The 16,704-nt window shown below is 42.9% G+C and overlaps 1 protein-coding gene across 1 annotated transcript in view; it reads right to left on the bottom strand.

The window, feature by feature from the left end:
* LOC148524892 (neural-cadherin-like) overlaps positions 1 to 16,704 on the bottom strand; it is a 148,145-nt gene that overhangs the window by 59,302 nt on the left and 72,139 nt on the right. The window contains exons 16-21 of the mRNA XM_088471349.1: positions 15,905 to 16,048; positions 13,340 to 13,623; positions 9,802 to 11,419; positions 3,714 to 3,804; positions 3,293 to 3,477; positions 1,879 to 2,111 (exon numbers count right to left, since the gene is read on the bottom strand). Coding sequence (XP_088327475.1) covers positions 1,879 to 2,111; positions 3,293 to 3,477; positions 3,714 to 3,804; positions 9,802 to 11,419; positions 13,340 to 13,623; positions 15,905 to 16,048 — 2,555 coding nt within the window. The remainder of the gene's footprint in view (positions 1 to 1,878; positions 2,112 to 3,292; positions 3,478 to 3,713; positions 3,805 to 9,801; positions 11,420 to 13,339; positions 13,624 to 15,904; positions 16,049 to 16,704) is intronic.

The raw sequence follows: 16,704 nt of genomic DNA on the forward strand, positions 1-16,704 counted from the left end.
TTGTGTTGCTACTATAGACCACCTCCCAGTCACCACCCAGGAATGCCCATGGTTTTCCCTCGCCAGTTCTCATACCAGTGGTCCCATATGCAACAGCGCATTTGTGCGTACACACAGGACAATGCATTATTTTGCACATACGCAGTAGCAAACAATCGCTCAACTGTGTGAACACCGATATTGCGTGCACTTAGGGCCTGATTCAGCAGTACACGCAAGATTCTTGATTATTAGAAATCTGCGCGAGCAATTTCAGGTAACCTTTAGTAACCTAGCAGTTCTTACCGTTGAAGACGATGGTGAGAACATTTCATTGGGTGAGAGCAGCGGAGGATGTGAAATGCCGTGCCTGAGCTGACATTCGGGAAGTACCGTCCTTAGAGGATGGTACTTAAGTCAGTGGGTTGGGCTTTGCATTTTTTTTATTTTGCAGGTGAACTAGAGGTACCAGTGGGCCCTTAATGCCCTGCTTGCTGGTACTTGTGGTTCTCCATGTACCAGCATGCGGGGAGACTTTCTGGGACCTCTAGATCTCCTGTAAAAGACAATGTTAGTTAATCTATTTTTACACACAATCAACCCGGCACCCACTGCCAAGGGTGCTGGGGATAGTCTCGGGCTATCAGCCCAGGCCTGGTGTGCCTTGGAGAGGGGGAACCCCTTTATTGGAATTTATTGAGGGGTCACCACCTCCCTAGGGATCCCCAGCCTGGGGATATTGCTATGGCTATACTGCTTTGGCCGGGGGACCCGGTGAAAGGGTTACCTAGTTGTGGCATTACACCCCCGCTAGAAAGAGGCAGGTGCTGGTTTTGGAAAATACAGGGACCCCTACGTCTTTTGTCCCCTACATATTCCCAAAACAAGGACCGGCACACTGAGCCCAGTGCTGGTTGTGAAAAATACGGGGGACCCCTATGTCCTTTGTACCCCGTATTTCAAACCAGGACCGGCTCAGAAAAACACTTTACAAACATTTTACACACTGAAGCATGCATGGATCTCAATGATCTGGGCAGCACAGACGGTGTAATGGTTAGCTTTACTGCCTCACATCACTGAGGTCATGGGTTCAATTCCCACCATGGCCCTACTTGTGCGGAGTTTGTATATTCTCCCTGTGCTTGCGTGGGTTTCCTCTGGGTACTCCGGTTTCCTCCCATACGCCAAAAATATACTGGTAGGTTAATTGTCTCCCAACAAAAATTAACCCTAGTGTGTATGTGTGAGCATGTGATAGGGAATATAGATTGTAAGCTCCACTGGGGCAGTGACTGATGTGAGTGGCCAAATATTCTCTGTAAAGTGCTGCGGAATATGTGTGCGCTATATAAATAACTGCTAATAAATTAATATTAATAATCTGTGCATGTATCTGTGTAATTCATACTTGCTCATGCTAAAATTGCCAGCATGAAGCAGGTCTATTATTTTGGAGATATGAAGCTCAATTAGGTGTTCCTTTTCAAATAGAATATTAGTAAATGTGGGATTTGTATGTTGGTCTTTGTAAAAGTACCGATGTTTTGCCGATGTTTGATTTTGATTGGGAGTTGAGTGGGATTCGGTTTCATGTACGATTTGACATTCGGTTTTGCCTTTAGTAATTCTCCAAAGGCAAAATCGAATATAAACCGAATGCAAAACAAATGTGAAATCACACAAAACTCAAAATAGAACATTAGTAAATAGATACCCTAGATATCAGATCCAATCAACTAGAATGTAAGCACTCTCTCTCTTGAGCAGGGCCTTCCCTAACTCTTGTTTCATTTCTGCAGTTATTTTATCCACCTGTTTTTGCTCCGATTTGTTTGATGGCTGTGGAGCAGAAATCTGTGACAATAACAATAATAATAATAAGGGTTTACAAATGACCTTGTCTTGGTGGGAGGCCACAATGCCAATCAGTTTTTTAGCTTGGTGATACGGAGGTCCGGAAACTGAAAACCAAACATCTGTAGAGTTGGAGAGACCGGGAACGTTCATTATGCTGAATAGGTGGACGTGATCTCGTACACAGGGAATTATTGCTGACAGGATATCCCTCATCTGTTCACATTTGCTAATGGTCCCTTGAGTCCGAGCTATGAACTCTTCTGCTGTGATACCTGCATCCGTGAAAAAGAAAATTACGTTAAAAAAAAATGCTTTGTTTTAAATAAATTACATGCATACTATTACATTTGTTTCCACCTCTTTATTACTTTTGTTTATTGTTTGATCTCCTGCAACTTTTACAAATTATAGAACTTTTTCTTAATATCTTCTTTCTCTGCCTCTTAGCCATGTATTTATATCATTATGAGATGACATACAGAGCGGCTTTCTGCTATGAAGAACACAATCAAGCTGTGTTGTAATCTGCTGTAGGGCACTTAAAAATAAACAAAAAATAAACAAACTTTTGAAGATATATTACATGATGTGGTAATAAACAAAGAAAGAAGGTAAAAAGAAAAGCAATGTGCCTGTTACAAAGCAAAAAATCCTCCATGTTGATGTTTGCCACCTCAAGTAGACCTAGATTTCCATCAAAGACTTAAGAAACAAGATGGAGGACAAGCAGACACTTGCACTGATCAGTGGGAGGAGTCAGACGGAGTGAGGGGGTTCCTTGTAAATTTGGAGGAGGTGCACTGGTTGCCTCGTTTTGTGAAGCAGTGTGAAAACAAGATCTCATTTTGTGGAGTGAGGTTATTGAAATAAGAGAAAGAGGTGGAGAAGACACATTGTAAGTAGGGAGGACAATCCCGGGCCGTTTATTGAAAAAAACTCAATCCCGGGATTCCCAGGATAACCGGGATTGTCCTGGTTTTTAAAAAAAATGTTCCCCTGTCCAGCCCCCACAGTGACTTTCTGGGCGGCGGCCGTGTGGCGGCAGGGAAACGACAGCGTGTCCTCACGTTATGCTGCGTAGTGCGCACAGCCGGGGGAAAGGAGAACCGGGCAGCGTCTGAGAACTCTGCTGGAGGCGCTCAGTGCTGCCCGGCAATTAAAAAAAAAACATTTATGGCCAATGCCGGGATCAGGATTGGAGGCTTCCAATCCCAGGCTTCAATGCCGGTCATTTTTAGGCCAAAATCCCTGGATCCCGATCCCGAGATTGGCCTCCCTAATTGTAAGGGGTGTTCCAGTCAGAGGGACGATGAACTGGACGTGCCAACTAACATTCCCTGCAAGTCAGGTGAAATGTGCTGGCTGCTAGGATGGCTGGACAGTCCCCAAGAATCAGAACTGTCTTTTTCAGCTAACTAATAAGCTAATGTATAACAGGACTGTAACTTCTCACCTCGTAATCTCACGCCTACAGCATTACGAGCATCTGCCTCAGTGACGTCAGCCAGTACAACCTTCACTGTACAGATCACATCAGGCCACAAGCCATCTGTCACTCTCACCCTCAGCTTATAAATGCCGGGCATGGCTCCTTCTCTTATGGTCAGTAAGCCAGAGACATCATGGAGCGAGAAGAGCCTGTCAGGTTTAAAAGTCAAAATTATAACTTAACTGCTTATAAATGTTTTACAAACCATCTACTCCTTTTTAGAGGATTACCTATGGCACACTACAATATCTTATCATTTATTATCAGAACAGTTACTTTAACAAAGAAAATCATAAAAAAGTTGCTCACTACAAATAGCCATATTTCTGTGAAAGCCTTACACCCCAAGTCACTGAGATGGACGAATAAGCGATACTGCGATTACCTTGATTTAGTTTCCAGATAATACATTTTGTGTTCCCAGTCATCTAGGTCTGGTGACAGAACCTTTCCAAGGACCACTGTTGGAAGTATTCCTGTTAAAAGATGACATACCAAATCATATGCATAATATCCCATACAGCTGAAATTTGCCATACTCATTCATGCTCACAAATGCTAAATGTATGTATCTAATATAAATGCCAAAGTACCAGTTCAGAACAGAATTTGGGAGACAATTAGGCGACATTCGTTTCTTGACGGTCACAGATAACTAGCATTAGTAGTAGCAGGGCCGGATTAAGGTCTGTGGGGGCCCCTGGGCAACAAACATGTGGGGGCCCCTATTACGTGCCCTTTATGCAGTGCACCCAGTAGTAGTGCCCCCAGGAGTGTTGCTCCTTATGCAGGGCCCCCTATGCAATGCCCCCTGTAGTTATACCCCCAGTAGTAGTGTTCCCAATAGTAATTCCCCCTGTATAAATACCCCCAGTAGTAATACCCCTGTAGTTGTGACCCCTGTGGTAGTGTCACCAGTAGTAATGCCCCTTGTGGTAGTGGCACCAGTAGTAATGCCCCCCCCCCGAGTAATGTCCCCCCCGAGTAATGTCCCCTGTAGTAATGTCCCCCTCGAGTAATGCCCCCCCCAGTAGTAATGCCCCCCCCGGGTAATGCCCCCCCCAGTAGTAATGTCCCCCCGAGTAATGCAGCCGGTAGTAATGTCCCCCTCGAGTAATGTCCCACCCGGCAGTGGAAAAGCCGCTTGCGCTAAAGAGAAAAAAAAAAAAATCATACTTACCTTTAATAAGCCCCGCTCCCGCTGCCTTCTGATCCGCTCAGCTGGCGCTGCTCCTCTGCACTATGGGAGAGACGTCATGCGGTGTCCGGAAGAGGCGGAACCGGTTCACTTTAACTCCGATGGCTGGGTGTGGGGGCCCTTCAGGTGTGGGAGCCCAGGGACGATCGCCCCTGTCGTCCCCCCTTTAATCCGGCCCTGAGTAGTAGGTGATGCAGTGGTGGAACTAGCGGTGGTGCAGCCGGTGGCTTGTGCAGGGGCCCATAGCTGCTGCACCCACCACCAGTGTCCCCTGGGCCCCACAGTATGTAAGTGTGAGTATTTGAGAGTAGTCCGCACTACACAGAAACAAATACACCGCCGTCACACAGACTCTCATTGGCTGCTGAGGCCACGGGGGGAGCCAACTGGAGCTTACTGATGAGCTCCACCTTCCGCCTCCCCCCACAGCAGGTGGAGAAACGTCATGACGTCTCTCCCATAGTGCAGAGCGGGCCAGGAGGAGCGGACAGCGGCAGGAGCGGGGATTCAGGTAAGTTATGTGGTTTCTTTTTTTTTGTGTTTGTGCTATTTAAAAAAAATATATATATTATTTGTGTCTATTTTAAAAAGTTCCAACGCATTCTGCAGCACTGTGTAATCAAAGACAACAAATAAAGTGGTTGAAGGGAATGCAATGTTAGGGATTAGTTTGAGTGACGTAGGTAGTGCATACCAGTTTACAGCGTCAGCCAGGGAGATAGAAGTGGGAGGGTCAATCTTGGAGACAGGAGTAGGAGGTTATGATTGGTGTAGGTCATTGTCTGACCAAAGAGCAGGGTTAGAGAGGCAAGAGATGGTGCAGCACTGGAATATTGATATAGCCTATTGGGGTGGTGGTCACAATAGGTGTCAGGCGGAATGTGAAAGTGACTGTTAGGCCACACGGAGAGCCTGTAACCAGGATACCGGTTTATTGATAACAGCAGGGTAATCAATGGTAAGCAGAATATTGCAGGAGATAAGCGGTATTGCAGGAGATAACAGCGGTATTTAGATGTTTCATCTCAGGAGCTAAGTACTGTGCACCAGCTGCACATGAGTATTAGTCCAGCGGAGACACCATCAGGTCGGAGTTTCCACCTCCCACTGACTCTGGATACTAGTGCCCAGCATGTATGGCAGAGAGAGGAGACAGTGCCGGAGCCCACTGCTCTCTCTAATACCCCTTTTCCACTGCCTAATAAACCCGGGTAATTGCCGTGTCTACCCTGGACTGAGCTCAGTGGAAACGGCTCCAGGGAAAAAATCCTGGTTCTTCTGACCCAGGATTATTTCCCGGGTAGCGAACAGGGTTTTTAGTGGGTAAAACCTGGTAATGCTGCAGTGGAAACAGCTCTTAACCAGGTTTTTTTACCCGCATAATTCCAAAAGCCGCTGATTGGTCCTTCCAGGGCGTTGGCTGCTGATGTAATCACCCAAAGACTGCAGGAGACAAGTCCACGCTGGGTGAGCCTGAATAAAGGCCATTATTTATGACATCCATAGGTTTTGCTGGCCTTTTCTGGGTTCAGTGGAAACGGAGATGATCCGGGAAAAACCCAGGATGAAGGTGCCGTGGAAAAGGTGTAAAAGCCGAGTACGACCTGGCAAAATACCTGGTCAAAAAACCCGAGACAGACCCGGGATTTTGGTGGAAAAAGTATAATTGGTGGAAAAGGGTATATGAAGAGCTTTGTAGATAAGAAAGCACAGACAGCCAGTGCAGTGAGTTGGCACTTTATGTGTGCCAAAATTGCCACCAGCAACCCCAGGAAAGGGGGGGGTGGAAAAGAGTGGAAGAAGATCTACGGTCTAAGGCACAAGTGAGAGTTTAGTTATAGTGATCTGTGATCAGGTTAGGATATGAAAGGAAAATGACATTTGCGGTTATAAGGTGCCATTAAATAATATGTTATTTGGAGTTTTGGCTTCGGTGCATGGAAAAGTAAGATTTTTATCCTTACCTGTAAAATCTTTTTTTCTGAGTCCATGGGAGACACTGGAAACCATGGGTATAGTGGAGCTGCAGGAGTCCTGGACACCAAAGAGTTAACTTCTTTTTGGACAGCAGCACAGGCTCCTCCTTCCCTATACCCCACCCCCAGCCAAAGGACCAGGAAACAGAGGAGAGGAGAAGACCAACACACACCCAGACACAATGATGGTGGGCATCCTGTGTCCCCCATGGACTCACAAAAAAGGATTTTACAGGTAAGAACAATGGGGGACACTGAAAACCATGGGACATCCCAAAACTGTCCCTTTAAGGGAGGGAACGCTCCTGTGCTGTGCTTTTGGACCCTATTCCCAAAGGCGAAGGTTTCAAAACTGTAGAATTTGCTGAAAGTGTGGGCAGAGTACCACGTGGCATTCTGACACCAGCTCAAGCACCACAGCGAACCACCCAAGAGGTCCCTAGTGGAATGAGCCTGCACCTAGGTCAGAACCTGTCAATTTGCTAAAAGGTCTGTTTAGAAGCTGGCCAGCCACAGTTAGTAAAGTCATAAAGGACGAACAATAAATCTGACTTGCGAATGTCCAGAGTCCAATCGACTTAAGTACGGAGAGCCCGGACCACGTCTAGAGTGATCAGAGATGGACATTTGTTACACTGTAGAATAAATCTGCACACAGACACACAGTAAATATACTAAGGGCCTGATTCAGAGGCGCTCGTTGTTTTCGAGAGCTTGCTCTGAATCAGGGCATGCACACGCCAGATGCAGCGCATGCGCAGTCAGGGACCATAGTCTGAATCAGGCCCTAAGCTTTTGTGTGAGTGCAAGAGCACTGAATACTGTGAGACCACAAATACAAGAATAAGTGGTGGATTTGTGGTTCTGTTACCGTAAGGTCCCAATTACAGCGCAGTGAATACCATTACCAATAAACAAATGAGTAGTCCAGGGGTGGGGAACCTTTTTTGTGCCGAGGGCCATTTTGATATATATAACATTATTCGGGGGCCCGGTGCAAACCACGCCCCTGTGTGACACACGGGGCGGGGCCACAATCGCCGGTGATTACAGCAATGCCAAACAACAAACACCTAAACTATAGAATTTAACTAATTTAGCAGGCAGTAATGTGTTATAGTACAAAATAAATAACCACAGACAATGAGTAGGCACTTATAAAAAAAATAAGCCCTATACTGCAGATTTAATCTAATTTAGCCGCTTACTTGTCCCTTGATCCAACCATGGTTGCTCCCAGCGCAGTGTGTGTAAATGCTGACCCACTAACAGCCCAAAAGTGAAAGTAAAAAGTAAAGTAATAAAGAAGTTAAAATAAAAAAAGTCAGGTTGCTTCTGGCAGCCCTTGAAAACGAGCCGAGCTCCTTGGGCACCAAAGAAAAACTGGCTTTCCTGGGCTAAACTGGCTTCCCTGGGCTGGGTGCGGGGTATAGGGGAAGAGGAGCCTGTGCTGCAGTCCAAAAAGAAGTTAGCTCTTTAGTGCCCATGACTCCTGCAGCTTCACTATACCCATGTTTTCAGTGTCTCCGTTTGACGAAAGAATAAAGTACTAATCTGAGAAGTATACACAATGCAATGGCAGCAGAGTGCTTATAGCATTATACTAGTAAATCCCAGTGACGTCATCATGTGATGTCACTAGGAATTTCCAAAGGAAGGCTGTGGATCATAACTGTTATTGTGGTACCATATAATTCAGTTTGTATTGGATCTATGAATAGTAAAACTAGGACAAAATGATTGGAATATTATTATTTAAGAACTCTCTTAGTTAAAATAAACCTAAAACTAAACATACAGTATATCGATAATCTGGTATCACTATACTCAACATACACTTGAGCAATTTATTAGTCATTTTGTTGGATTACTCTGAACAGGTTACAATGGGAAAAATACGTAAAACTTTATTTTGTATGATTTTTGTCCCTCTTCCCACCTAATAGGTGCAAAAATGAATCTATGTCAATATGTTAATTGGGTAGGTAGTATAAATCTAACTCAATGTCCTGAGAAAAATAAAATTAGCTTGGGTAGACTAATAAATAAAAAAGAGATTTCCATCCAGAAACACGTGTCATAGCGGTGTTAGTCACTTTTGGTTTTGAAGGAATAAAATGGGTTTACAGTCTTTAGATAACATTAATGTATTGGCTCGTATGTCACGTTTTTACTCTCTACACTATTTACATTTCCAGCCAGGCCGGCAGTGCTGCAAAAAAGTCATTTTGGGGCCAAATTTAATAGTCTGAGAGTTAAGAAAATGTGAGAGTTTTCTCGTACTTTTTAAACTCGGCCAATGTAATAAAGTCAGAGAACAGGGCAAACTCACATGTTTTTTAGACTCAAAATACTCTCACGATGTTAACTCTCATCCAGATGTTTTCCCATTTTGAATATAAAATTCGACCAATGTAATAGTGTGAGAGTTTTCTGCTAAACTGTCACATTCTCTAAACTCTCACCCCAGGGGCGTGTTAAGAGAGGAGGGGTCCCGTGTGCATTCCCCGTCTGGGGAACCCACTTCTCTCCCCAGCGGCCAGCAGCAAACTGACACGCTGATAGGCGACCCGCAGCATCAGTAGACTCTGGGCATTAGTGGCCATTTTCCGGAGTTTTGTGCAGGGTAGAGAAACCTGACGTGGAACCTCGAAGAGGTGATTATTAGATAAAATGGGTGCGAGCCCCCTGCACCCATTATACATATGCCCCTGATCTCACCCTATTACATTTTGCCATTGGTTCTGGTTTTAGTTGTTAATGAGGTGTATCTGTGCACATTAAAATGTCAGTAAGTGACCCTTACTGAGTGCTAAACACAGTTAATGCCAGCATAATTACATTATCTTGTTATGTTGGGAAGTTAGGAAGAGCAACTAAAGCATTTATTTTATTTTAATTTAAAAATATAAATTAAATATAATTTTACAAGCTGTTAAATTTAAAGAAAATCATTTCATAATATATTTATTGCTATAGGATTTACTTTATTTTACCTTCTTCTTAGTATTTTGGCAGTTTGTTAATGTATTCCCTATAGTCCATGGCATCACTATACTTCTCAGAAGCGATGGCTCCTGCAATGGCCAATGCTTACACCAACACAGCTATGATGGAAGAACTTAAAATTATTTGAACCTTGTATATATTTTCATTGAGTTGTCTCTAAACTGCTTCAGATGCTGAACAGTATACAGTATATAGGTGTAGGTAACAATATATGAAGGTGTAGCTAACAAGAGGGAAGAAGATAAGATAAGTGTCGTAACATCAACTGGCCAAGTATTTAGATTTGTTACCCTTATAACTGTACACAGTGCAGTCCAGGTGTCCAGGAGAATGAGGGTGATCATTCCTGTCTCCAATAAGGATTGTTAAGGTATTTGTTGACGTCATAGGAGGGCTTCCACTATCCGTAATTAAAATTGGCAAATAAAACACCTTATGCAATTCTCGGTCAAAGCTACGCAGAGCGGTGATCATTGCACTTCCATTGTGAAAGTCCTTTAAACTGAAGAAGCTGGTGTCCAGAGGATCGTTCAATAAATGAAAAGTAAATGGAGGACCATTTACTGCTGTATCATTGTCTTTAGCATATAACAATGTTGAGGTTTTGTTTATTTGTACAACATGCGGATACTCCGTATTTTCCCATATCATAGGACTATACTGAGCTTCAAATTCTGGAGCACTATCATTGATATCTTCAAGGCTGAAGAGGATGGTGGCACTTCCGGTGAGAGCTGGCTCACCCATGTCCGTAGCAAGGACCACCAGCTGGGGATGAGGAGATGATTCCCTGTCTAATGGACTAGAGACAACAACAAAACCATCACCAACAACTGAGAACTGGTTGCTGGGATCTGAAGAATTTAGAATGTGATAAGTGAACATCCCATTTAGTCCAGAATCTAAATCTATTGCAGAAACTTGGACCACCGTTGTGCCAACAGTGACGTCTTCTGACAACGGGGCAACTTCATAAAGATGTGGATAAAATATCGGAGCCTGGTCATTTGAGTCTTGAACGTGGATGATGCAGTAGGCGATACTGAAAAAGTCCATGTCTTCTACTTTTATTGTCAAATTAAATGATCTTTCATAGGGCTTTTCATAGTCCATCCTTTTTCTAAGACGAATGACACCTCGTTTTTGAATTTTATCAGTCTCGATAAAGAACTTGCGGTCATTGTCTCCTCCAATGATGCTGAAAGCCATCATCGCATTTTCCCCCTCGTCGATGTCCCAGGCATGTAAAGCAGCCACTTCGCTGTTAACGCCTGAACTTTCAGGAACAACGGCTGTATAAATCTTCTGTGTAAAAACTGGTGCATGGTCATTCACATCAGATACTAGGATGGTGGCCGTGCCTGTCCCGCTAAGACCTCCTCCATCTTTTGCTTCTACGACAATCAAGTATCGGTCTTCTTTCTCTCTATCCAGAGAACCCAACATGGTGTATATGGAACCAGTAGATGGATTAATTGCAAATAAATTAAGGTTAATCTCATTTTGGACATTTTGGACAATTCTGTATGTCAACACAGCATTCTTGCCAGATTTTGGGTCATCCAAGTCCAAAGCTGTCATCTCCATCACTGTAGTATCTGCAGGTGAGTTTTCTGGGATGTACCCCATGAAGCAATCATCAGCGGTGCAGAGGAACATTGGTGGGTTGTCATTTACGTCTTTAACATCAACCACCACGTCTGTAAAACCTGTTAATCCTTCCCCGTTCTCATCAGTAGCAAGAACAAGGAAGCACCAGCGGGCGCGCTGTTCTCGGTCTTGCTTTTTCTGCACATATATTTTTCCGCTGTACTGATCGATGCTAAACTCGCTGTTGGCTCCTTGTCCATGCAGGGAATATTGCAGAGCAGTTTGATCTGCTTCTTGGTCAGGATCGGTAGCTGAAACCTGCACAGAATCGAAGATAAAAAGATCAGTGACTAGTTTATTAGCAAAATGCAAATGTCATGATGTTGGCGTATATATAGGAAATGACCTGGGCTTTAACAGTAAACTGCTGAACAGATGAGTGTATTTGATTTGTTGATTCCTTCGTTTAGTATTTTCGACTTAAACAATTATTTTGAGTGAACATTTCAAAATATTGGCGGGATGTATCAATCTAAAAGATTATGTTTTGGGAGATTTACTGCAATACATATGGTTCCCCATGTATGTATTAAAAAGGTCAGCAGCAGATACCAGATGCAGCAAGCTCCATAAAGAATAACTTTCCGGAGCTTCTCACCAATAGGCAACAGCATCTATAGATGTGGATTGGGAATGCGGAGACCAACAGGACTCCTGGTAATAATAGTGGAAGTCAGTACTTTGCCAGGGGTTGGGTATGAAATACTGGCGGCATCCCGATAGATGAAGATCCCGACAGGTTGCGGTGAGTACATTAACCCTCCCCCTCTCCTCCCCCGGTGATGCCTAACCATAACCTCCCCCCCCTGGAGGTGCCTAACCCTAACCTCCCTTCCTGTGGTGCCTAACTCTAATCCCCCCTGACCGCACCCTAAACCTAACCCTCCCCAGGGGGATTCCTAACCCTAACCTCCCCCTGGTGGTGCCTATCCCTGAGCCCCCCTCCCCGTAGCTTAACCCTAACCCTCCCCAGGGGGGGGGTGCCTCACCCTAATCTCCCCCTGGAGATCCCTAAACATAATCCTCCCCCCACGTTTAGACCTTACAGGCCCCGCTTACCTGCATTCGGGATAGCAACTGTCAGAATTTTGGCATCGGGATTAAGCTAGGCACCGGGATCTCAATGCCTATCTTTAGTCCCGGGTTGTGCTACAGATGTCGGCATTTGGCCGCTAGTAATGTAACTACATCCCCTTTGCCAGGACAGCGCTATATAACTACAGCAAGATGTTTTTGCGCATTTCAGCACTTTGTTATATACAGTTTGTAAAAAAAAATGTCCTTCCAAATAAGTTATAATTAAAGGTGAATTACTTTAAAAAAAAAATTGACATCATAATTTGACTACAGGAATACATCGGTCTGTCTGACATAAGACCATTTTAAAAAAAAAAATATTTAATTATACATCAGACCAGATATATAGAAATTCCTATATATTTACAGAGATGCTAGATTATGTTATTTACTGTAAACTAAAGCCTGATTAGGAAACAGGATATTTTTCGTTTAGTGCTAGGGCTGGCAGACCAAGATTACCGGGACTAATGGTGTCAATTAGACATTGCAATGCAAATCAGTCAATTACAATTTAGAACAAAAGGGAGCAATTAGAAACGATGGGCGCAAAGTGCTGAAGAAACGGTCGGAATGCCGTCACCTCTTGGCCATCTCACATTTTTCCTTACACCCCATAGACATGTGTAGGAAAATACGCAATGTCGGGGTACTGTAATTATCGATTATGTGCACGTATTGCCCTTTTATGTATATAAAACTTATTTACACTAATATATTAAGTACAAATAAGGTAATGCAACTTTAACATTACCTACTGAAATTGTCAATCCACATTAGCTCTATGCTATAGTGCGGGGTAAGTATACAGGCTTCTACCCCTGACATAACAATATTTGAGATAGCGACAAGGTGTTAGATAGCAATATATAGTTCTTCAACAGGAGCAAGTTTATATTTCTAATATGAGGGTTGTTTTCTATATCCACGATCTTAATGATTTCTGTATGTTCATTTTTGATCACTGACAAACATTTTTTTTAAATTAAGTGAACTTTTTTAACTATCTATTAATGAAAGTCAAAGAGCTCCAGTTTATTCTAATTTTCTTTCTCAACCTTTATTTTGTTATGTATTTGTTTTTGTTATGTGGATGGTGACCTGTAGTACAAGCACAGGAAGGTCTGTTAATTCCTCCAGGATGCTGTCATGATATTCGCTCTGTGTGAAGACCGGGGCCTCGTCATTTAGGTTGATGACATTGATGACCACAAGAGTGTGGTTCTCCCACTTTCCATCAGACGCCACCAGCCTGAGCTCGAACTGTGTATCCTGCTCATAGTTCAGACTCTGAGTAATAAATATTCTTCCAATCTCTGGCTCCACATCAAATATGCCCTTGGCATTTCCACTGGTAATCTGGTATCTTAGTTTGGCGTTGGCACCTGTACTGAAGAACACTATTTTCATCACAGGTTATTAAAACATACATATGATATAACACAAAACCCCCTAAGGCTGTGTTTCTGGGAGCAATAAAAGGGCAAAAACATATTGGGGTCTATTTACTAAGCAGTGTTATGAGACAGAGTGAAAAGTGATAAGGAAGTGATAATGTGACAGCCAATCAGCTCCCAACTGTCATTTTTCAAACACAGCCTGTGAGATGACAGGTGGGAGCTGATTGGCTGGCACCTTATCACTTTTCACTCTGTCTCCTAACACTGCTTAGTAAATAGACCCCATTGTCTGTTAAAGGTTTGAAGTTCTATTAAAAATGGATTCATTAGGAAGTGGGATGAGGTTCTAGGTGAGCAGTTAAGTATGATGAGTATATTTAATTATATGTTATATAGCAAATATGATTTTTGCATTTATTCATAGGATTGTCCAGACTCTATGGATCTGTTGTGACACTTCTTTACATTATTATATTGTGTACAAATAGGGTAGTGCAACTTTATTACTACTAAAACTGCTAAGCCACATCTCTGCACATTGTCTGTGCTACCATGTGGAGTAAGTAACAACTGTTACGTCTAGAGCAAATACTACTGTTCTTCAGCTGGACATATCGTGAGACTAAACCAGTGGTTCCCAAACTGTGTGCTGTGGCACCTCGGGACACTTGCAGGGGTGCCTCAGATTGGTGGTCCAGCACCAAATCAAATTATTTGTGGTCAATGCAATGCAAATATGTGGACAAACAGAATCACAAACCTGTCCACCACCACATAACTGAGCCTGAGGATGACAGGTCAGCACAATTTACTGCACTTTACTAAATTTTTTCTAAATCTCTCAATAACAAACTTAAACTTAGGGGTGCCGTGAAAACAATGCTGATAACCGAGGGCGTGATTCAAAAAAGGTTTGGGAAGCACTGAACTAAACTGAATATATGCAGGAATACACATTTCCCGCACTAATATGCTACCACAATATAAAGCTAAAATATCCCAGGTAATTTAATTCAGATTATTACAACGTTGTAACCATTAGGAATATGAAACAATTTCTACTCACGTGTTCTTACTACCCACAACTACACATTTACATGAAATATTTGCACAGTTTAATGTGGTCACAAATGTACAGATAATTCTTACAAACGTTACCTTTCTATGACATTAAAGAATTCAATTACGACACTATGTTTAGGAGCAGATTCAATTAAGCTTCAGAAATCTCCGGAATAGGTCCCCGCGGCTTCCGCGTGTTTACTACAGAACGGAAAACAATGTCGTTTTTTTACGATGCACTGCCGACTAGTGCACCATAACAATCTACGGGGTCTATTTACTAAGCAGTGTTAAAAGACAACGTGAAATAAGATAAGGTACCAGCCAATCAGCTCCCAACTATCATTTTTCAAACACAGCCTGTGTGCTTCATGGCAGTTAGGAGCTGATTGGCTGGTACCTTATCTCATTTCACTTTGTCTCCTAGCACTGCTTAGTAAATAGACCCCTACGTACTTTTCCCTTGATTTGCCTAAGCCTATGTAGCTGGTAGCACCTCCTTTGCAATGACATTGGTGGTACTTATAATAGGAGAAATAGTCGGTTTTGACCTGTGCAATCAGTCATCCCTCTTACAATCGTTAACTAGAGAAGGGATTCTGCTGGCGGCCTATGGAGTTGCGAGCAGAATCTGACTAGCGGATAAACGCGCAATGCGAGCTGCCATGGGATAATTGAATCCTCCCCTTTGACTCCACTGAAAAAAGAATAACATAGAATATATGTATCATAATATATTACTCTTACTATAGGTGTAAATGCTGAGTTTTGATACAATCAGTTACATTTGGTGAGCTCCTGTATGTAACAGTCTCCCTGTAGAAGACATACTGTATAAGGGTAGAAGTAGATCAGATATATTAATACTTTATGCCAGATTTTGTGTACAGTTTGCGGAGCTGACTTCACATATAAGGGGAGATGTATCAATCCTTGGACAGATAAATTGGAGTGGTTGCCGAAAGCTGCTGTCATTTCAAAGACTTTACTAGATAAATGACAGTTAGAAGCTGATTTACCCCCCTCTGAAGCTTGATACATCTCCCCAATAGTATGATGACATTAATCTGTATTGGAATACTTATGTGGCCATGTGATCAGGAAACACTGTGCATTCTATTTCCCATTGTAATTAAATATATGTGATATATTTCCAACTGCTATAAAACCTATTAATTGAAACAAATGAAAGTGTATGCTTTACCTTCATCTTCATCAGTAGCACTTACAGTCATTACAACATAACCCACTTCCTTATCCTCTTCCACGCTGGCCTCATATCTCTGCTGTGGGAACACTGGGGCATTGTCATTGACATCACTTACGAGTATCCTCACATAGGCTGTATCTAAGGAGAAGAGAGATCACAAGTCATCCTAACAGATATGAGGAACAACCACCTTTCCCCTTACAGAGAGCATGAATAATGCATCCCCCCTCCCCCATGCTCTAGAACATATGGAGGAAAAAATAAATAAATAAATAATCAGGTCACAACGAATTGTTACCACTAGTCCATCATTTGTACGTGCAGGAGAAACAGAGATTTTTTAGACTGAACCACTATGCGAAGGAATGCACTTTACTGAGAAGTAGTGACATCACTGAGTGAGAAGTAGTGACATCACTGAGGGCGACTCCCTGTCTGTAGGTAGCAGGCACTTTAATGCAGACATTCTTTGCCACAGGCAACCAGGGCCTTGATCATTGTATCTGTCTGTCTACTGTATGCACTCAGAAAATAAAGCTATTTAAAGGAGTAAGAAGCTTATTGACTAACTGCAAAATACACTGACATGCTAAGTACATGTTATGTAAATATGATGATTTTTGGCAAGTGCCAAGGCAAACACTACGGGAAGAAGAGAAAAGAGAATCCAGCAAATGTAAAACATTGGGTCAAAGATTGTTGACTCATACACTACACCAGTGGTTCCCAAACTGGGAGGCACCCTGGGGTGAAATCAATTGATTTCCGTTGGCATCTTTGTAGGCTGGGTCTTG

Source organism: Taudactylus pleione, unplaced genomic scaffold (assembly GCF_031769625.1).
Source record: "Taudactylus pleione unplaced genomic scaffold, aTauple2 ptg000114l, whole genome shotgun sequence".
Classification (NCBI taxonomy): domain Eukaryota; kingdom Metazoa; phylum Chordata; class Amphibia; order Anura; family Myobatrachidae; genus Taudactylus; species Taudactylus pleione.